The 21,342-nt window shown below is 58.0% G+C and overlaps 1 protein-coding gene across 2 annotated transcripts in view; it reads right to left on the bottom strand.

Moving 5' to 3' along the window:
* Positions 1 to 792: 792 nt before the first annotated feature.
* The window catches only part of LOC101938039 (TBC1 domain family member 10A), a 51,496-nt gene continuing 30,946 nt past the window's right edge, over positions 793 to 21,342 (bottom strand). Inside the window, exons 3-9 of one of the 2 annotated variants that reach the window (XM_065568411.1) lie at positions 17,565 to 17,672; positions 14,446 to 14,552; positions 12,768 to 12,882; positions 10,327 to 10,392; positions 8,096 to 8,285; positions 3,940 to 4,094; positions 793 to 2,889 (exon numbers count right to left, since the gene is read on the bottom strand). In XM_065568411.1, the coding sequence (XP_065424483.1) occupies positions 2,509 to 2,889; positions 3,940 to 4,094; positions 8,096 to 8,285; positions 10,327 to 10,392; positions 12,768 to 12,882; positions 14,446 to 14,552; positions 17,565 to 17,672 (1,122 nt within the window). In that variant the 3' untranslated portion in view covers positions 793 to 2,508. The remainder of the gene's footprint in view (positions 2,890 to 3,939; positions 4,095 to 8,095; positions 8,286 to 10,326; positions 10,393 to 12,767; positions 12,883 to 14,445; positions 14,553 to 17,564; positions 17,673 to 21,342) is intronic. The other variant, XM_065568410.1, reaches the window with a different exon arrangement.

Genomic DNA, 21,342 nt, shown 5'->3' with positions numbered 1-21,342 from the left:
AAGACGCGATATATCGATCCCCGAACACGCTCGCCGTCGACTCCGGAACTCCACCAGAGCGAGCAGCGGTAGCGCAGTTGGTGGCAGAGCCGCGGCCATCGATCCTGCGCCGTCTGGACACCAGGTAATTCGATCCAAGATACTTAGACTTCAGCTAGGCACGTATCTTGGATCGATCCCCCCCAGCATAGACCAGCCCAAAGCTCCAACCGACCCTCTGTTCCCAGATCAGCACCCTCCCCCCGTTTCTGACAGAGGCAGGAATTACCCTTGAAGTGATAGCGCCCCAGCGTGGCTCCGACACAACACTACCCTTCTGGCCCTGGCTGCTCTCCCGTAACATTGCTCCTGCCTTGCACAGCCCCAGAGGTAGCCGCATTCAAGTGGGACATGAGGCTTTAATAAATGGAAGATCATGGGGACAAGGGACCTCTAGGGCAGTCAGTTGGTCTGGAGCATTTGAAATGTGAGGTCCAAACATGGAGCAGCCATGAAATTGCTGGGGAGTCCTGGCTAGGCCCATGTCCCTGCTGGGCTCTGACATACCCCCTGGTGCAACAATTAACTAGTGTAAGTACCCAAGACTTGCAACAAGTTCATCCTGCTGGGGCTTAAGGATGGACTTTATGCAGAGAAGTCGTGGCCAGTGGTTTGAGCTCTTACGAAGCTGAAGTGAAAGCAGTCACTGGGCCAGGTGAATTAATGCCCCTGGATCCCAAGATGGGGGATGGACTGCACCCCAGGCTCCTCACTCGAGGGAGGCAGAGAACCCCACTCCCAGCAGCACACGCCTTCTTTACACAATCTGCTTTATTGATTCTCTGTACAAAAACATTGCAACTTCATTCACTGATTTATTTTACAGAGTCTCACCCACACGGGCACATTGTCCAGCATTGTTGGGATGGGCAAGGAGAAGCCCCTCCAGTCAGATCCCTTCCACCCCCAGGAGGCAGTCTGCAGAGAGGCTAAGACTGAGTGAAGAAGAAGAAGAAGAAGAGGGAAGGATTCCTAACAGACCCCTCGCCCCCGGACTCAATGATGCAAGCTGGAAAATAGATCCGCCTTCCCTTTCACCTTTGCCATCAATATCTGGGGTTCCCCAACTTCAGTCCACCCGAGGCTGCACCAGAATCAGCTAACACTGCCCTCTTCAGTGTGGAAGTGCAACCTGCAGTGACTAATGCAATATGCCAGAGACTTCCTGGATCGAGAGAGCACTACAGTCTGGGATCTGCAGGCTGCATCCCCATTTAGGAGGCAGTGGTTGTTGCCCTTCCACATCTGGATTAATCCCTGAATATACCTGTTCTCTCCCAGCATTCGGGGCTGAGATGCCAGGCCTAGCACTAGCTTTAATCAGACAACACGTGCTCCAGGTGGCCTCACTTACCTTGCCAAACAACCCCAGGAAGGGCTTCCCCTGCAAACCCAAAGCAGCAGGCTCAACTCAGTCCCCTGCAAGCAGTGCTTTCACCCAGGTCCTGAGCAACCAGTGCCAGCCCTGCCTCATGCAGACCTTGTCCCCAGCCCCTTGCATCCTGCCCAGAATTTGCAGGCGCCCACTGAGGCGGATCTAACCTTTCCTATATATTGGCAAGGCTCCTTTTGAACAGTTATGCTACACAAATAAATAGGCTCGCTGCAGTAGAGAAAGTCCAAATAAATGCTCAGGTGCAGCTCTATAGAAATGGAGGAGCAGGGTGGGTGGGAATGTCAGGTCATTTCCTCCTTAACCCCCTGCCCCAACCAGATACAGCCTCAGTTTGGAATCCGCCGAGCTCAGGCCAACAGAGCCACCCCTGTTGGGCAATACAGAGACACTCCTGCAGCACTGGCTGGGGCAGGACAGAACAACTCAACTCTTCCTCCACAGCTCAGGCCAAGCATGTGCAGCAGCTGAGCCTAGGATGCACCTCCACGACTGCTGGGTACACACTCCTCCAACCCACTCAGCGACGGAGGATTGGCCCAGCCAAGACAGCAGCTGGGATCCTTAGAGGGAACTTCAGCATGGAAAGAAGCCACCTGGGCTGGGAGGAGATAGATTCTGCCCCCTGCTCTGCCTCAGGTCAATTCATCAGCTTATTTCAAACATCAGCCAGCCCCCGTTGGAGCAGCCAGCCAGGCTCCAGACCTTTCTTGGGAACAGGGCTTTGAACCTCCCAATGGAAGGAAGAGACGCATTCAGACCTCGGGCAGACGCACGATCACAGCCCTTTGCCTACAGGTCTGAATGATCACCCCAGGCAAAGCCCGGCTCCCTTGGTCTCTGCTCTGCAAATCAGCTGCAGCCAAACAATAAATAAAAACTTAACTCCCACAGATAAGGCTCCTCCCCCCAGCACCCAGAGTGACAGGCGAGAGGCCCCCAGACACACCCTACTCCCCACTTGGCTGCAGCAGGGAATCAATCCTGAGTCTAGGCCCAGCTGGCTGGCCCTCTGGTGCAGAGGTGGCAGCCCTGGGCGCTCTGCCACCGTGGAGTCAGAATGTGCTGTGACCCCATTACAAGTAGGTGTCCTCGCTCTCGCGGGAGCTCAGGCTGTCCTTGGACTGGTGATGCGGGGAAGCCCCAGGCTCAACGAAGGCCTGGTCTCTGGTCTCCTCAGGGATGGGGCCATTGGCCGGCCTGACTTTTCCTTGGTCTCGTTTCTTGTCCTTGTTCTTGCGGCCCTTGGGTGGGAGCGCCTGGCCGGGGGGCAGGATAATGGAGGGCGAAGGGTCCAGCGCCTTGCGGGAATGTGGCTCCGAGTCGCTGATGGCTTTGGCGCCATGCAGGCGTGGGGGAGACCTGCACTGCAGCTCCCCACGGGTCTCCTTCCACTTTTTCAGCTGGATCAAGTGCTCCCGCTCAATGTGCCGCTCCGTCACCGGCAGCTCTATGATCTGTGGGGACAGCACATGCTCCTCAGGCCCCTGCCCAGCAGGCTAGGCCAGAACTGGGGGCTGCCAACACAGCTGTCTCCCCAGGGAGCAGTCACAGCCACATGTGACATGGGTGGGGTGGGGCGGGACCTTAGGGAGAAGGGCAGCATGAGGGCAGGGGCACAGTTCGGGTACTGGTGGCCCCCCCCCCACACTTTTAGGGACCTTCCGTTGCTCCTGGACCAGCATCCACATAGTTCATGGTTTCCCTGGAAGGCCTGCAGTACCCTGATAGAGGACCTGCTTGTTATCCAAGCCTTCACCAGCAGAGGGCAGCACTGCACTGAACACAGCTGCTTCACTCAGTGCCCGGAGAGAGGGGGGAGGGGGGTAGCCCTTGGATTTGAACTTGCTTCTAAGTCTGGGGTTCCTGAAAGCCCTTCACAGCAGAGCCCAGGGCCCCTTCCCCAGCCAGGGCTCTCCCACACTGAGCACCTGCCTCCTGCACAGGGCCCCTCCAGAAGGGGCTCTGCAGGAAGCTGATGATCTTGCCCCCAAAGCTACTTTCCCAGGGCTGGGGGATCTGAGCCAAGTGCCCACCCCAAGGAGTGTTTAGCTATTGACAGCCCCTCCTGGGAAATGCCACAGAGCAGCCTGGGGCAGCAGCATAGTCACTGTCCCCAGGAACTGGTAGATCCCCCAAGCCAGGAGCTGCCCATCTGCCAGGGCGGGATGTGGGCTGTTTGCCCCCATTAGGGAGCTCCCTCGCCTGCTGAAGCAGCAGACTGGGGGGGGGGGGGGGGAGAGCAGCAGCAAGGTGCACTGGGAGGGAGAGACCCCAGCCCCCTTAGGCCCTCTCCACACCCCAGCTCACTTCCATTAGAGGGAATGTGAGTGCCGAGCGCCAGCCAGGCGGTGCCAGGCTTTGATCCCTGGATGAAAGGCTCAGGCCATGGTTCCCATCCAGTCACCGCTGTGAGGGGGGAGAGGGCTGGTGAGCTGCCAATTGTGGACATGTCTGTCGGGGGAGAGGTGGGATCCCAGGCTGCCCTGGCACACGCATCTCCTCACCTCCTGCACCAGGAAGGCCTCTTGCATGATCTTGGGGTTCAGCGCCCTCAGCCTCTCCATGGTCTCGTATTGCCCCTGGCAGGACTTGAGCTTCTCGGAGGAGCCGAGCGTGTGTTTCAGCAGCACCAGGCCGACCCGGAACAGGATCTTCACCCCTGGAAGAGCAGAGCCGCCAGCTGGTTAGCACCCGCACAGCCCCAGGGCTCGGCCACATGCCAGCCCGCTCCAGCCACAGGGACTGGAAAGATTCTTTGCCCTGCTCTTCCCCATTGGTACGTGACCTAAAACAGGGACCCCCACCCCCATGTAGGCCAGCTGGGAGTCAGCAGCCCTCAGCCTCTATTAGACTCCACACGCTGCAGCATGGCATACTGGGACGGGACGCTCTGAAGAGGACAGTGAGTGCAACAGTGATAGTTTAGGACAGTGACCCTCGGAGCTGTCCCCACGCTCTCCACTGGGCAGTCTGGGGTTAAAGGATGGCGGGAAGTTTCTCAGAGCCAGAGACACAAAGGCTCAGATAGGAGGGGAAGATCCAATGACTGCTCCCCTCCCCTCCCCCACCAACTCCCAAACCTAAAATTTACCCGGCCTGCTGCCCCATTTGCCTTTGGGGCAAAGTGTGGGCCCCTTAGTCCCAAACCAATGTCTTGCTTGTGACCCGACACCAGTCTGGTCCCAGGCAGAGACAAGGAATTACCAGCACCTGCTTCATGGACACAATCCCCCAAGAGCAGGCTGCAAGGCAGCACCGGGATCAGCACCGTCCTTCCAATGGCTCCCCTGCCCTGTGCTACATTAACCCAATTATCAACCAGATCGCTTGGCAGCCTGGAGCCCGGTGCCCGACGCATCTTCCCCGGCAATGCTGCCAGGAAAATCATCTCTTCTCAGAAACTTGATCTGCAGAGGTGCAAGAGACAAGCACCCCCGGGGCCCAGCTGAGGTTACACTGGAGCTGCCCCCAAACTTCGCTCCAGCTTGAAGTAGCCATCCAGTGGTATGCTTTGAAATGCTGTTTGTCGGAGAGCTGGCTCCTTGGCTGCCTTCTCTACACCCGCCAGCGCTCTCCTCCCGGTAGCTCCTTTGGGCGCAGTCTGAAGCCAGCCTGCGCAGAGACCCCAGCTGAGATCAGGGCCCCACGGTGCTGGCATGAGACACAGCCAGAGACAATCCCTGCCCTGGAGAACTGATGATCTGAACAGGCGAGGCAGGCAGAGGATCCAGGGAAACCAGAGACCGTGAGGGGAAACGAAGCGCCTCTGTGCTGGGACTGCCTTTCAGATCCATCCATCCCACAGCATGACCCCCCACCTCCCTACCAACCCTAGGCCACAATCCGGTCTTGCTGCACATCCCTTCCAGAAATGAGCAGGGAAGCTGCAGCACCTCCGCCCAGCAATTAGCACTCAGAGGCAGAAAGCACCAGCAGGTGCTAAGAGCTGGTTGTTTTCCTGGGCTCTGACAGACTGAGAACCCTCCTGCAGTGACAATGCCCTTGAACAGGGGCAGCCCTGGCCCCTTCCTTGGCAATAAGGCAGGGTTTTTAGGTACACAGAGAGGATAATGAACCAGCACGACTCATCCAGGGCCGGGGCAGATCCGCCATCACAGGTGATGTTTGCCAGCCAGACTGGACGTGTAGCTACGAAACCTGCTCTAGTTCAAACAGGCATTACTTCGGGGGAGTTCTCTGGCCCGTGTTCCACAGGAGGGCACTGGTCATTGACTCAGCTCAGGCGTGAACACCCCACCCTCCTGTCCTAACAGGGGGAGGGGCCCTCCACTGACGTTGCCCCGACGGAGGCGAAGGAGGGTCAGGGCCCCCCAAGCCTAGCCCAGGGGCACAGCTTAGCAGCAGCAGCGTGGAGACAAAGGGGGCATATTCAGAGCCCTCTCTGGAGGGGTTGCGCAGCTAGAGCCCTCAGCAGAGGGAGGGAGACTGAGACTTGCGACCGTCTATGTAATTCTCAAGCTTCAGCTCCAAGTGAAGAGGGGGCAGTGTGGAGAGCCCAGTGAACCTGGTGCAGGGAGACAGGCTGCCAGCAGGGGGCAGGAGGGAGTGGAGCGAGTTTGGACATGCATCACTGCTAGGGTGACCAGATCACCCAGGTCAAATATCGGGACAAGGGGGTGGGGGTGACGGGCGTGGCAGGGTGGGGAAGATGGCAGAGAAAAAAAAAAAAAAAAAAAACACACCCTTCCTCCACAAGTGCTGGAGGGAGGCCCGGGAGACGCAGGGGGAGCGCGCGGCCAGGGTGAGTGAGAGTCCGGCCTGGCCTCGAGCGCAAGCAGGACTCAGTCGGGCGGTAGGGAGAGTAGGGAGGTGGCCCGCAGGGCCAGGCGGTGGCTGTTCTCCTGCCCTGGACAGCGGGACTTGGGAGCAGCCGCTGATGCAGCTCCCACTGCCGGAGGAAGTGGCCATGGCGCTTGGCCCCCCGGGCTCTGGTCTGTTGCGGGGACCCAGCAGTGCGCACACTGCGCCCAGCCCCTGGCCAGTTGCGTCTGTGCTGCTGCCCAGCTGGTGCTATCCCACGGCGGCCCCGGAGTGGGGGCAGCAGGCTCCAGCCCCCCTCGTCCCACTCGGGTCCCGCAGGGGAATGAATGGGGCTGGGCTGCCGATGCCTCCGCCCTGGGGCCACTGCGGGATTGCACCCAGACGCGACTGGCCAGGGGCTGGGCGCGCGCAGCATGCGCGCTGCTGGGTCCCCGCAACAGGCCCAAGCCCAGGGGGTTCGGGCCCGGGCGCCAGAGCCGCAGCCGCCGAGCGCCACGGTCGCTTCCTCCCCCCGCGGCAGTGGAAGCTGCAGCAGCGGCTGCTCCCGAATCCTGCTGTCTGGGGGGAGAACAGCCAGCGCCTGGCCCCGCGGGCCGCCCCCATACTCTCCCTACCACCCAACTGAGTCCTGCCTGCGCTCGGGGCCAGGCCAGACTCTCACTCACCCTGGCCCCGCGCTCCCCCTGCGTCTCCCGGGCCTCCCTCCAGCACTTGCGGAGGGAGGAGGAATGGTGAGCCTGGGGAAGAGGCGGGGATTCGGGAAAGGAGGGGACGGAGTCGGGGGGGGGGGAAAACGAGCACTTCCGGGCTCCGGAGTATTTGCTTGTTTGTCCAGTGTCCCGACCTAACGTTGGTCGGGACGTGGAACAAACAAGGAAATATCGGGACAGCCCCGATAAAATCGGGACGCCTGGTCACCCTACATCACTGCCCAGTGCAGACACTTGAGGGAGGCCATGCAACCCCAACCTTTTACCCAAGGATTGAGTCCAGTCAGACCCTAGCCACAGTGAATGTCAGACCCTATCCTCCCTGGGGAGCCCTTTGAGGGTGAGGGGCCCTGCATCTCTTACCCAGCGGCCAGACTCGGGGCCACTGCCTCCAGAGAGACGGCTCTCCACAGCTGCCCGTGAGCACCAGGGCTGGGGGATGTGGCCAGAACAAGCCGGAGCTCCCAAGCAGCCCCACCGATGAGCCAACCCCAGCAGGGATGAGTTCCCAAGACAGCTCAGCCAGGCCACAGTACCAGCTCCAGGGACCCCGAGGAGGGACCCCTCTGCTCAGGATGATGGGGGAAGCAGCACAGGGAAGGCGAGAGCCCAGCCCTTTGGAACAAAGATCCTCAGTGTCATGGGGACAGGAAGGGCCTGGGATGCTGGTAGATGGAGTACATAGGATTCTGCTCTTGCCCTGGCCCTGTTCAGCACAGGGAGACGCCCAGCACTAGTGATCTGTATCCCCACGTTAAACGGCCAATCCAGTTTGTTCCTGAGACGCACAGAGGCTCCTGTCCTTCCAGGAGCGAGACCAAAGAGCTGCTGTAGCCCAGCTGAACCTGACAGAAAGCAGCTCCCACTGCACTGTTACCTGCCAGCACAGGCAAGCTGAGCAGGTGTGTTGGTTTGATCATTTCCACTTCTGTAGCCAAAGATCTCGGAGTACTTGGTTACAGATGGGGAAACTGAGGCAGAGAGGCAGCCAGTGGCAGAGGCAGGAATAGAACCAGGCCCCATGGGTTAGAATTCTACGTCGGGGCCATGAGAACATGGCTCCCCTCGGTGCAGACAGCTGAACTGGGGGCCAGGCTGGCAAGTCCCCCAGATGTCCCCAAGCTAGGTCCCAGTCTGAGCACAGAGCAGCCGGGGACCCATGTGCTACCTTCACAGAAGAACATGTCCCAGACACGCAGCACGGAGCTCCACGGCAGGGTCCTGGAGAAGGCGCACATGAACCACTCAGTCATGTACAGGATGGGGTCGATCTTTTGCTTGCTCAAGTGCTTGTAAGCCATGGGTGCGAATCTGTGCAGCAGTGAGAAGAGGATCTCCCCATCCAGCTGGATGGCCTCCTGCAGGGAGAGCAGCAGATTACGAGAGGGGAGAGGCGCTGCTGGGGAGGGCTGATAGAGCACTGGATTGCAAGGAGCAAGGTAGTTTCTGCTCCTGCCTTGCTGTGACCTTGGGCACTTCATTTCCCCAAACAGTGCCCACCCGCCATCCACACACTTATAGTCACCAAGAAACAGCCAAACAGCTGCCGTCTACCAGCAACAACCCAACGGGAGAGGCAGGGCCAACTGCACCAACTCCCGGCTGGCTACGGTGGTGCTACTATGCTCCAAGTTACAGGGCTTTCCATTTATCATCCTCTCCAGCTGGGATCCTGACAGGCTGCTGAGGCAGAGGCTGGGTATTTGGGGCTGACCCCATGTGCCAAGAGGAAGGTGTGAACAGCTGTGAAGGCAGCGTGCCACCAGCAGCAGCACAGAAGTAAGGGTGGCAATGGGGCGCTAAGTCTGCTGGGAAAAGTGATACTAACAAAGTTTCTTTGCGTCCCTCCAGTATTAAAACAGTAACTAGTTACAAAATAATTTTTTGCTTATAACAATTCAATAAAAATGTATTTTAGTCTTGATTTAAAAGTGGTGAGAAAAGGTAAATTCAGTTTAAACAACAAGGTTATAAGTTTAGCATGTAAAATAGTGTTAAATATAAAAATGAGTTTTTAATTTAGAAGGGGGGGCGGACGCACTCAGAGGCTTGCTGTGTGAAATGGGCTGCCAAGACGTTTGAGAACCACTGGTCCAGGTTCACATGCGCCCCGCAGCTGGGTCAGCATCACCCCCATTGTACAGGAGGGAACAGAGGCAGGGGGTGAGCAACTTGCTAAGGTCGGCAGGCGTCTGGCAGAGCCAGAAATTGGACCCAGAGCCACAGAGTCCCAGTTCATGGTCGTCCTTCCTAGTCCACTCTGCATGGCTGCTGGAGCTCAGTCTCTAGGGCTGCCAAGCCAGAGGCACGTCCTACCAGTGCAGAAACACACTGGGAAACCCCAGTCCCCCTGCAACTCCCCCCTCCCTTCCTCGGAGTGACCCACTCCCGATGCATTATGGGAACACGCTGCCCTCCTAGTGGGAGCAGATACTGCAGAATGGGGGGGGGGGGGGAAGGAAGAGAGGAAGAGAAGGGGTTTGTCCTCCAGAGGACGAGCCAGTCCTTGCTAAGAGTCTGGTGCAAGCCAGTGGCCCCGCCCACAGTGGCAATGCAGTCTAAGTGGGGTGCCCAGGGCCATGTGCGGTGGGAGGGGACTGGCAGGACTTCTGTTTGGGGAGGGGGAGAAATGGAGCCTGTGAACAGAGCCTTTTGCTGTGTCAGATAAAGATCTCAATATGTGAGCGGGATTCACACTCTGCTGCGACTACACAGCTACTGCAAGCACAGGGTCAGCTCACGGCACTCGGCTCCCCCCTCTCTCTCTCTCTCTCCCCCCCCCCCCCCCCCCCCCCCCGGCATGAGCAGTCACTGCCCCAGGCTGGACAAAAGAAACCCAAAGCAGCTCCCCATGGGTGCTCTAGACATCCCTGTGATGGGCATGGAGCAGCTGCTCCCGGCCTAGCCACAGAGCTGCTTTTGGAAGGCTGGAGCATCCACCTGCCTCTCTGATCTATCCAGGACAGGCCCTTTCTGGACTAACCCGACACATAGCTCAGAAGCACCCGAGGCGCCCAGGAACCCATTGGGCCAGGGGCAGAACAGCCTCTGCACCCAGCCAGCGAGGCAGGGCCAAGGAAGCAGCATCCCCAGGACCCAGCAACACAGTCCCGCAGAGCTGGGGACTGAACCCCCATCTCCCAGCCCAGAGCCTAACCCTGTGGCTACCCTCCCTCTGGAGCAGGTGGCCCAACAGGCCCTTTGCTACAGAGCCTCCACACTCGACCCTCTCCGGGATCTGCTCTGGTAGAGGTGTCCACCTGCAGCCCCTGGTGACTATCGCAGGCAGAGGAAGCCAATTGTCCTCCTACTACTGACCCAGGCAGCTACCAGCTGCTTTCTGGGGGGAAGGCTCAGAGGTGTCAGAGGGACCTCTCCCTCCCGCCCACCCTCACTCACCAGCTTCTCGCTGTAGTAGCCGGGGAGGTACTTCTCGCAGATCTGCACCAGGCACCAGAAGGCTTGCTGCAGGAGGGAACAGGCCGTCAGTGCAGGACAGGGTGGCATGTGCTGCAGCCCTGCTGGAGATGCCCTCCATGCGCTCACTGCTGTCAGTGCAGCCCCAGGCCCCCCCACTTGCCAGTGCTGCTCCTCCCAAGCCACGGGGCCCAGCAAGGGGAAACGCAGCCCTATGGGCACCCTGCTTCTGTGTAGCGGTACTGCTGTGCCTAAAAACAGGGCCAGCCTGCGCCCAAAGGGCCTGCCCCCTTCCCTGCGGCCATGCAGCAAGCTTCCCCCTGGGCCCTCACCATCCCTTTCCCAGGCCTGCCCAGAGGCACCTCATTCCTGATTTTCAGAGGGCTGGGCACCCAGCTCCTACCCATCAGTGGGAGCCCAGGTTGAGCACACCGGAAAGCCAGGCTGGTCAATGCTGGTGGCGGGGACCCATGTCTGAGATGGGAAGGGCTCAGGGGACAGAGCCCCAGGAAGTTCGAGACCGTGCCCCGTGCTGTGCAGCCCAGACACAAACGTGGCTGCGCTCCAGGAGGAGTTTATTAATCCCAGCTCTCTGCTAGCGCTCATTACCAGCCGATCCCCAGCGCCTCACGGAGGTCAGGCTCACTATCCCCATTCTACAGATGGGGAAACAGGCACAGAGTGGTGAAAGGTCTTGCTCAAGGTCACCCAGCAGCAGAGCTGGGCACAGAACCCAGGTCTGAGTCCCAGGCCAGCACATTAGCCATTATGCCACACTGCCATAACCCAGAGTGGGGGCGGGAATCCCCACAGCAGGCAGCTCTGGCAGTTACGATGTCTCGGGTGCAGGGAAGCCCCATCCCCCGGAGGGCAGACAAAGTCCCTGGCATTCTCAGGAGGGGGGAAGATGTGGCAGAGCATAAGCCAGAACCAATGCCAGTGGGATGCCTGCTTTAGTGTTTCCCTAGGCTGACTCCATACCCTCCAGGGCCTGGAGCACACAGCACTTCCGATACCTTTGGGGGGGGGGGGTGCGGCAGCCCAGTGCAAGGGGCAGTTGGCTGTCTGTCTGCCCGTCTGAATGAGCACTGCCCAGGCCGCCCGCTTAACAAGCAGGAGGAATGGGGGGGGTCCTTTCTGCGGAGAAAGGAACACGCCCTACACGCTGCCTCCTTAGCTCAGCCTGAGCAGGCACCAGCCAGCCCTGGCACACATTACTGGGGAGAGGAGAGGCTCTACAGCCAGCACCCAGTGAGATAACCGCTGCTCGCTGGTGCCCCTGGCTGGCTGGCTGCAGGCCAATCCACATGCGAGCAAGGTTGTCTGCAGGGGCCAGACATGTTTGGGTTTCCACCCGCTGAGAATTGAGACAAGGCAGCAACAGCAGCTCCTCCACCACAATCAAAAGTTGGGGAGACCCAACAGCCCATCCCCTGCCGGCACAGGGTCCTGCAGTCCCTGGCGAACCCCCTAGGAAGCTACTCCACCCCTTGGGCTGAAAATGAGGGTAACCCCCCATTACGAGAGCTCCTTTCCCCTGCAACTCCTACTTCTAGGCACAACCAGCACACCCCAGGAAAGGCCCCACTCGCTGGGGTTTGCTGCCACGGCCCCTTGCCCTGCCTCTCCTCCTTGGGGGGTGTCAGCCCTGCAGTCTCCAAACACAGCCGAGTCCTCGGTCCCTTCCCAGCCACCTAACTGGAGGACTGGGAGTCTCCCGAGAGGACTAGAGATTCCCTCTCCTTAGCACGGGTCAGATCCCGCTGGAGCCATTACACCGGACACCAGCCAAACCAGCCCTCGGGACAATCTGTGCAGGGAGCACGCAAGGAGGGCCAGCTCTGTTGACAGAACAAGGAGCAATGATCTCAAGTTGCAGTGGGGGAGGTCCACCTTGGATATTAGGAAACATTATTTCACTAGGAGGGTGGTGAAACACTGGAATGCGTTACCTATGGATGTGGTGGAGTCTCCTTCCTTGGAGGTTTTTAAGGTCCGGCTTGACAAAGCCCTGGCTGGGATGATTTAGTTGGGAATTGGTTCTGCTTTGAGCAGGGGGTTGGACTAGATGACCTCTTGAGGTCCCTTCCAACCCTGATATTCTATGATTCTGTTGTGCTAGAAGATGCCCTCCCCGGGATCCGAGATCACTGCAAGCAGGAGCAAATCATCCGTGGGACAGAAAGAAAGCAGGGACCTCTCCTCACTCTCTCACAGCTGCTCCACCCCCAGCCTCCTCGACCACCTCCAGGGAACTAACTGGGCTCTTCCCAGTGCAAGGGCCAATCCAGGTGGAACCGGTACCAACAAGGCAGGGGGATGGGCCATGATCTGGGCCAGAGGTGGGTGGGTGGGGGGTGTGTCTGTGTCAGAGCCCTCCCCTGGCCCCAATGGTCCTGTCCGAGGTGTTGTGCAGTCAGTACCTCCACAGGCATATGCATGAGCAGCACTGCTGCGACGGGAGCCTGGGCCTGGCAGTAGCCCTCCTCCGGCCGGTACAGCGTGTAGGCCTTCAGCACCCGGAACAAGTCTTGCTGCCTGCAGAGAAACAGCACCCACTGAGCAACAGGGAGCAGGGACATGGACAGGAGGCACATGAGGGTGGTGTCTGATCTCCCACCTTTAGGCTCTCGAGCCCCAGAAGGACACCATGCCCCAGCACCTATAGGTGGGCAGTCACACAGTACCGGGAACACAGAGATCTACTTAGAACCTCACCACTAGAGTCCCAGGAGCTAGAGGCAAACACTGGTTGGGGCCCTGCAAGGGGACACCTCCCAGTCCACAGCAGCAAATCAAGTAGACGCCGACCTCAGTACAAAATCACTTTTCATTCAGTCGGACACCAGGCACTAGTCTACCAGTTCCATGCTGCTGAGGGCCTGAGTTCGCCCAGCCAGATGACTCCAGCCCATCTCAGCATGGTTCCTGTACCAGGAGGGCAGGACACAGGCCAATGCAGTTTGAGTTGGCTGTGGCACGGAGCCTTCCAGGCACAGCAGATCGCAGCCCAACGAGGCTCTGCACTGGGTTCTGCTCCACCACTCTTCTCAGAACCTGCCCAAGCCCTGACACCTGTAACGTCCTGCCCCAGACAGGCAGCTGGTTACGGCGGTCACCTCACCGGGGCCTGACATTTCCCCACCAAGATTAAACTCTTTGGACGGGGCTCTTACGCACACACACAACAGGGCCATGCAAGCACTACTGCAATGCAGATAACCAGACTGAGGCTCTGATCTCATCAGCAACACTCCCCAGGGAGCTCTGGTGTCTTATTCTCACTGGGTGCATGCAAGGCTGTTAGCCCCGTCATCCTCTCAGACCTGGAGCCCTTCAACAAGGTTAGTCATGTTTCATCAAGGGGCTTACAACCAGCCTCCGCCTCCCACCCTCACTGATCTGGCTGGAGATGCTGACTCAGCAGCTGACTCCGGCGCCTCTCCAGATGGGAGAGGGAGAATCTGCCTTGCACTGGGAGCCTGGCACTGGTGTGATGGAGACCTGGGCTGGCGCGTGCAGCACTCACAGCATGGGAGATGACTCAGCCAGCTACTCAGTCACGCTCTATTGGCCGACGTGCCCAGGCCTGCAGCTATCCGCACAGAGGGACACAGCTCAGGACATACCTGGTTACCAGGTAACCCGGAGAGGCCTCTCCCATTGCTACATACACATCTCCCTTTCACTCCATGCTTCGTGTGAATAGCCAGCTCCCCCTCCCTCTGGTGTTTGATCACGTGTCCACATCCTCCCACCCCATAGCGTCCCTCTTGCAAGACCCTTCCCCAGGCCTGTCAAGGGGCTCTAGTGCAACCTGCACAAAGACTGAGTGCCAACATGGAGCTAGACAGCCAGCAACAGGTGATGAGCAACAGAGGGAGCCGGCCCACCTAAACTCTCAGCCCATGTCCATTACTGCTGGGTCTGAGTACCAGGGTGGGCTGGCTGCTAGAGGCAGATGCGACATTGGAGAAGGGAGTAAACAAGACTCTACTGAGCTGATCTGCAGGTAACCTGGCTCAGCCCAGAGCCTCAGCTACCAGGCCCTATGGATGCTGCAAACAACCAAGTCACATGGCAGAGAGTGGGAGCTCTTACCCGTGTCCTCCCCGAGACACAAACATTTCATGGAATGGGAACTGCCTGTGGAGATCCCGCTCAATCACATCCAGCCACTTGGGGTCCCCCGCCGAGAGATCCAGCTCCTAGGAAGGAGAGAGCACATGAGTAACCACAGTATGCTGGGGGAGCTCACCACACACTGGCCTCAAACATCACGTTCACCTCTCAGCAAGGCCTTAGTTCGGCTTGGAAGGATGAAGCCGACGAAAAACATTTCCATGGATGATAAAATTTACAGCTAGGCAAGTAAAAAAAACACTGTTTGAAACCAAAGTAAAAACCCAGCGTTTTTGACTTTTGAATGAGGCTTGTTACAAATGAATAGTGCAAACAGGTGTGATCTCTTGATCAAGGGTAATAACTTTGTCAACATCACATGTCAAAATATACAATGTGTGTTTTAACCGTTTATAAAATTTAACTTTCTGAATCTCAGTGCCTGTCACTAAATAACTGTCAAATGCTCCCATAATTCCCTGCAACTGTGAAATTTAAAAATCAACAAACATTGAAAAAGAGGCTCAAAACCAAACACTGATATCCACCAAAATCAGACAATGTTAAAAACTCAATTCTGCCAGCCCTAATCTTAGTGCAGCTATGACCCGCCAGCGGCAGTATGAACCGGGGCAGCCTGTGCATGCACCAGGACCTACGGTCAATGGCTCATCTCAGCCCCAGCCAGCAATACCACATTATTTGGTGGCCGCCTGTTCTGAAACTTCGAGTGCAACCTCAGTAGGGAGAGGCTCCTGGCGCCCTGCAGTCATTGCTCACAGCATGGCCTGAATGAGCTCCAACTTATGGTGAAGCAGCTTCTGTCTCCCTAGATCATCCCAAAACAGGGTCAGAGGACAAGAACCCCAAGTGCCTTGCCCTGCACCTGCGCGGGGAGCCACGAGAGAAGAGATTCCAGCTGCACAATCCAAGGGACTCCCCCTAGCCCTTATCAGCTGGGATGGGACAAGGTTTCAGATCCACATTCACTCTCCCACACCTCAGACACCTGGGTCCCTTCCCTGCAGCCCCTACGGGTGGGTGACAGAGTCTGAGTCAGATGGCGGCTATGGAAACCTGAATCCATGAGGAGGTGAGGTTTGGCATTTCTCACTCCCAGCTGTGGTGTCAGCTCTGCCTTCAGGCCATGTCCCACACGCAAGCCCTGGCAAGTCAAGGGCTGTGACTCCGAGGGCTGTGGGAATGGCTCCAAGCAGGTGAGCCATAAACAAGAACTGCCCTGCGTGGCCAGACTGGGACAGCCAGCTCAGGTTGCATCCGCTCCACTTGGGAGTTCCTCTGCTCTTGTCAGCCCCCGGAACCGCACTACCAGCATCCCCACTGCTGCCATACTTCTCCCCTTGTCATCAGATCAGCTGCCACTCCCTAGTGACGGGTGAGGGCTTCCCCAACAGAGCCACCAATCTGGTGAATTGGAGGCCAGCAGCAGGAAACTTGACAGAAGGCCTCTCCGTAAGGCTGGCTGGAGCTCACCTGTCCTGTCAAAGCAGGTGGCCACAGGAGCCACAGCTACACCTAGACCCAGCACTTGCTCTTCTGAGATGGTGAGAGGGAGTGGAGGATGAAGTCCTAGCTAGCCTCGGCCCAAGTACAGCACACAGCAAGGGCCTCCTCCTGCCCCCCAGCCTGAAATGTGGACCTCAGCCCTGACCTAGAGGGATCAGTCTCATCTTCTACAGTAGCACCCACCTGTCCACACTACAAGAGTCACCCAGCACAGACTGGCAGCTGAACGTGTTCAGTTGCTCCCCAATAGGTAATCTCTGTAGCAGACACAGCTGCAGTGTGGATTCCATTTAGAGCAGCTCTGACCTCTTTGTTTCACTCCATTCAATTCAATTTCTTGTGCTAATCCCCCTGGAATGTGTTTATCACCGGCTGATCAGGGTTAAGTGATCCATACCCAGGGATTAGCACAGCCCAGCAGGAGGGCAGCTGGCATTATGGGGAAGTGGGGGGAAGAAGAGCCCTGGCTTTCAGGTTTGCTTCAGCAGTTCCCAGCAAAGAGCGGAGGGGAGACCAAAAATCCCCCTCCCCCACCTCTTCTTCGAAGTGGTGGGGCTTGTTTGCCAGTTAGCCCCTTCTCCCGAGCAACATTCACTGCATAGAGGGAGTGCCGGGGAGCACTTGTGGGTGGCTAGTCGCACTGAGTTCTTTGAGGCAGGGCCCCTCGGAGCGGTGTCTGTACAGCACCTGGCACAGTCCTGGGCCACAACTGGGGCTGCTATGGGCGACGGTACTAAAAATAGATCTAGTTTGCGCTGGCTCTCCTTGTGTCCAGCTGCACATGCTAAGCAACCCCTAGCTTTACTGATGCCAGGGCAGCAGTTGCTGGAGGTGCCTGTAGGACATGATGGCTGGGGCAATGGGGTGGGATTGGGGCGATGGCCACAAGACACTAGCACTACCAAGCCCTGATTTTGGGATTGCCCCTTTGTGTTTCGGGCCATGTGGGGGGGAGTGCAGAAAGCTCTGGGACAGGAGGGGCAGTCGGCCACCTGATCGGAAACAGACACTATTCTACAGCGTCTACCCCATTGCTACTGCTATACCGGCACTAGCCTCGGTACCTGCCTCGACTGTAGCCACACGTGTCTATACCCAACATTTAATACTGAACTATGGAGCTGCCACAGAGCCATTCACCTCGGTGAGATCAGGCATGTGCATTCTGCATTCTTACCAGAGAGCATTAGCAGGGAAGGGGGAACCGACCGCTGCACCGATACAAGATGGGACGCTCACACTGCATCTGGTGGGGTTAGTGTCTGCCGGATACAGGATCACGGCCACCAGGGGTTTAAAACAGGAGATCAATGCAGCTTTTCAGCCCTGCACAGCAGTAGCTGGGCGAGCAGCGATCCAGTCCCAGTGGTGCGAAGGGCAATGTGGAAGCGAGAGCTGCTATGACCTGGTGCTGCAGGCAACGGGCAGGTCATCCCAGTTCGGGTGGCCTTCCTAGATGTCAGCAGCGTCCCACATGGGCACATCCTTTGGGCTCATTTTGCAGTCAGCACCAGCTAACCTCTGGGAAGCTGCAGATCATACAGGAAGAGGAGAAAACGAGAACTGCTTACATCAAACCTGCCAGTGTTCTGTTCCAGCTTGACCTTGCCCCCTGAGAGGTACTGCCAGGCCCGGCCCCGCAGGGAGGGCGGGATTCCCTTCTGGCAGCGCAGCCGGATCTGAAAGGCAAAGGGGGACAGGCACTGAAACCCAGCGGGGCAGATATGAACGTGGGGGCTAGCCACAGATAGGAGAGCAGCAATCTAACATGCATCCAGCAACTGGCACCCCAGAGTGATTCACTAGCTAGATGCTCACAGACTTGCTTCACCCAAAGAGCAGCCACTAATGGGCGAGAGACAGCAGCTGATTGAACAGAGCACTGCAGGACAGCGAGTGAGGCACACTGCAGGGCGACTGGAAAGCAGCAGAAGGCAATTTGGCGCAGAGGCCGAGGCTGGCTCCCCAGCTCTGTGGGAAGCACCACAGGCTTGGGTTTACATCCAGCTCCAAGTTCTGGCCAGGCTGGGCTAGCACCTGACAGAGGCAATGGGACGAGCATGCAGACACAATGCTGGCCGGCACTATGGCATCTTGCCAACACTGGCACTGTACAGCTCGGAGCACGCTATGGGGTGACCCTCAGGCACACTGAGAACCAGAGCACTCCCGCCCTCCTGCACCAACACTCAGACTGGGGATCAAACTCACAGCTTGGGGCAGCTGCAGTCAAGGCTTCGAGTTGCTCGGGAAGCTCAGAGGAAAATTCCTGCAGCACCAGGAACCAGTTCACATTAGGAACCCTCACATTGTGCGAATGATCAGCCCAGCTCCATGCTGGGATCTTGGGGGCGGCAGCCCCAGGGTGCCAGCAGAGATGCCAGGCTGCCTGCAGGGGTTGAGGGCTTGCAACTGCTTTGGTGGCTCTTCTGTCCCCCCAGCCCTGCTCCTGAATGCGGCCTCAGCTTTGGGAGAGGGACCTGGCTGCTGCAAGCCCAGGTAATCCGAGGGAGCTGCCATTTCACGCCAGGAACCAGAGGAACAAGATTGTGTTGCAGTTTTGTTTTTGCAGCCAGCTGAGCTGTGGCCAAAGAGCTGCTCGAGCCCTCTTAGTCCAGGAGGTGGGGATCTGGAATCTGCATTTTGGAAGCGTCCATGGGGGGGAAGTGTCAGGGCGGATAACGAGCCACTTCCCTGCTCCCTGAGCAAAACTAACAGGAAACCCCAGGAATTCAATTAGGCCATTCACCGGTAGAATGGAGCCACCAGGGCTTCCTTAATGATTTCAAGGGAACCATGCAAATATGCTAACTCCCAGAGCCGGCTCTAGCTTTTTTGCTGCCCCCCCCCCAGCCGAGCGCCGCCCACCCCCCCAGCCGAGCGCTGCCAGAACCCCCCGCCGAGTGCTGCCAGAACCCGCCCCCCTGCCGAGCGCCGCCAGAACCCGCTCCCCTGCCGAGCGCCGCCAGAACCCGCCCCCCTGCCGAGCGCCGGAGCCCCCGAGCTGGCTGTCTCCCCCCACCCCCGAGCGCCGCCGGAGCCCGCCGAGCACCGCCGGAGCCACCCCCCCTCAGAGCGCCGCCGAGCGCCGGAGCCCGCCCCCCCCGCCGAGCGCCGCGCCACCGGAGCGCCCACCCCTGCGGAATGCCGCACCGCGCTCCCCCCGCCGCCCCTTACCAGGTGCCGCCCCAAGCATGTGCTTGGGTGCCTGGAGCCAGCCCTGCTAACTCCTCAACCTCAACTGCTCCCTGCAGCTCCGGGGAGGGGCGGCTGCCTCTGGGCAGCACAGGGGAAAGTTTAAAGGTTCAGAGACAGCAGCCGGAGCTGGGGATGGTTGCAGTTTCATAGTCCACGTCAGCAGCAAGACAAAGCAGGGTATATACCAGGATCAGCCCTCCCCAGGACTCAGCCACAACACAGACTAGGCTGGGGATTTGTATTATGAAACAAAACAGAGCCCTTCCCGGCTCCTGGGGCGCACTGATCCTCGCAGCCTTCATACAAGCTCTGCAATGACAGAGAACAGCTGAGTGCCTGCACACAGAGGAAGAGTGGAAGGCAGCCAGACATATGGAAGCTGCTTCCTCCTTGCAGCCCTGGTGCTGAGCCAGGGCTAGGCTGCTGGGCACGAGGTGGCACACTCCAGGGAGGAGAGGCAGCAGTGTTGCAGGAGGCGTCTCCCCCATTAGGGGAGGGGAAGCTTGACTCTACTATAGCTTTGGTGCATCCAAACCAACATAGTGTTTGAGTGAGCTCAAATGATCAGCCCCACTCCCCCACTGACAGCAGTGCGAGCTGGCTTCCCACCACAATGCCGACCTTCGCAGCCAGGAAGTGGAGGGCCCCAGTGACCCTTTCTTAGGAGCCTAGGAATTGCCACAGCACATCAGACTTGAGACCCATCTAGGCCAATACCCTGTCTCACAGCAGACAGCTCCAGCTACTTCAGATGCAGGTGCAAAAACCCACCAGCTGGTAGTTCAGGAATAACCTGTCTCCCCAGGAAGTTTGTTCCCAACCTCCATCAATTAGTAGTTGGAATGAGGGTTTCTCTCTCTGACCCTGTGTACTGCAATAGTAGATAAGGATTGGACACTTGCCCCAATAAGTGTCTGAATCTAAGCAGCTCTTGGCCACATCTTGTGGCAGTGAATTCCACAGGTTAACTGGGCATGGTGTATCAAAAAAGACTCTGCTGAGCTGGACCATCTTGTAGGAGCCAGACAACTCTCAGTAGCTCTGTGCAAGAGGAACAAGGGAGCGCTTCCATCAGAACATCCTTTGGCTAAGTCAAGGCTGCAGTATAATGGCAGTGGCTGGAGCCAGGCAAGAGCAGTGACAGATACCTTCCCATGCCAGCGCATTCCAATCTAACCAGCTGCAACACCCCCTGCTACCCACAGGCCGGGCCAGGCCTGAGGGGTAGCAGCAGCCCCCGCAGCTGCCAACTGTGTCAAACGTCCACAACCTGCAATAGTTTTTGGATGCACGTGTTCAGTTGGGACCAAAGTCCAAATCACGAGGCAGCTGCCTGCCTCCCCACAAAGGGGAGAATCAGTAGAGCTCTCTGGCTGCCAGGAAACAGGCTGAGGCAGAGACCACTGCCCAATGAGCTATTCAGCCAGATGAATTTAGAGCCCAAGAATGATTGCAGTGTTAGAAAACACCTTAGAGCAACAGATCCCAGGAGCTCTGTGTTTAGCTTAGAGAAGGGCAAGGGGTGACGTGATCAGTCTAAGTCCCTACATGGGGAACAGATATTGTCAGTGCGCTCCGCAGGCTAGCAGAGGAAGGGATAACACGATCCAATGGCTGGAAGCTGAAGCTAGACAAATTCAGACGGGAAAATAAGGCACAATTCTTTAACAGCGAGAGTAACTAACCACTGCAACGATCCACCAACGGGCATGGTGGATTCTCTATCGTGGGCAGTTTTTAAACCGGCGTCGGAAGCATCTCCAACAGCCACTCCAGGTCAGACAGGAATTCATTCAGGGCAGTTCTCGGCATGTGTTAGGTCATAGGGTCCCAGGGGTCCCTTCGGATCAAGGAAGTGGATCGCAGTGGGGCTGCTCCAGTCGCCCTGCCACATGGAGGCAGCTCTGGCAACGCAGGAAGACGCCCTGAGGTTTCCTTACGCAGCCCTCCCACAGTACAGGGTCTGGCCGGGAACCTGCCACACATCTGCCACTAGGGCTACCAAAGCCGACCTGTCAGCCTCTCCAGTGCCCTAGAAGCACCCACTGCTCCCAGCCAGGACTTACTCCCCAAAACCCTGAGCTGCCACTCAGATCTTGACACTTAATGATGCTAGAAACAGCTTCTCTGTACACAACAGCGAGATTAGGA

This window comes from Chrysemys picta, chromosome 15, assembly GCF_011386835.1.
Source record: "Chrysemys picta bellii isolate R12L10 chromosome 15, ASM1138683v2, whole genome shotgun sequence".
Lineage (NCBI taxonomy): Eukaryota > Metazoa > Chordata > Testudines > Emydidae > Chrysemys > Chrysemys picta.
This window is presented reverse-complemented; position numbering and strand designations above follow the sequence as displayed.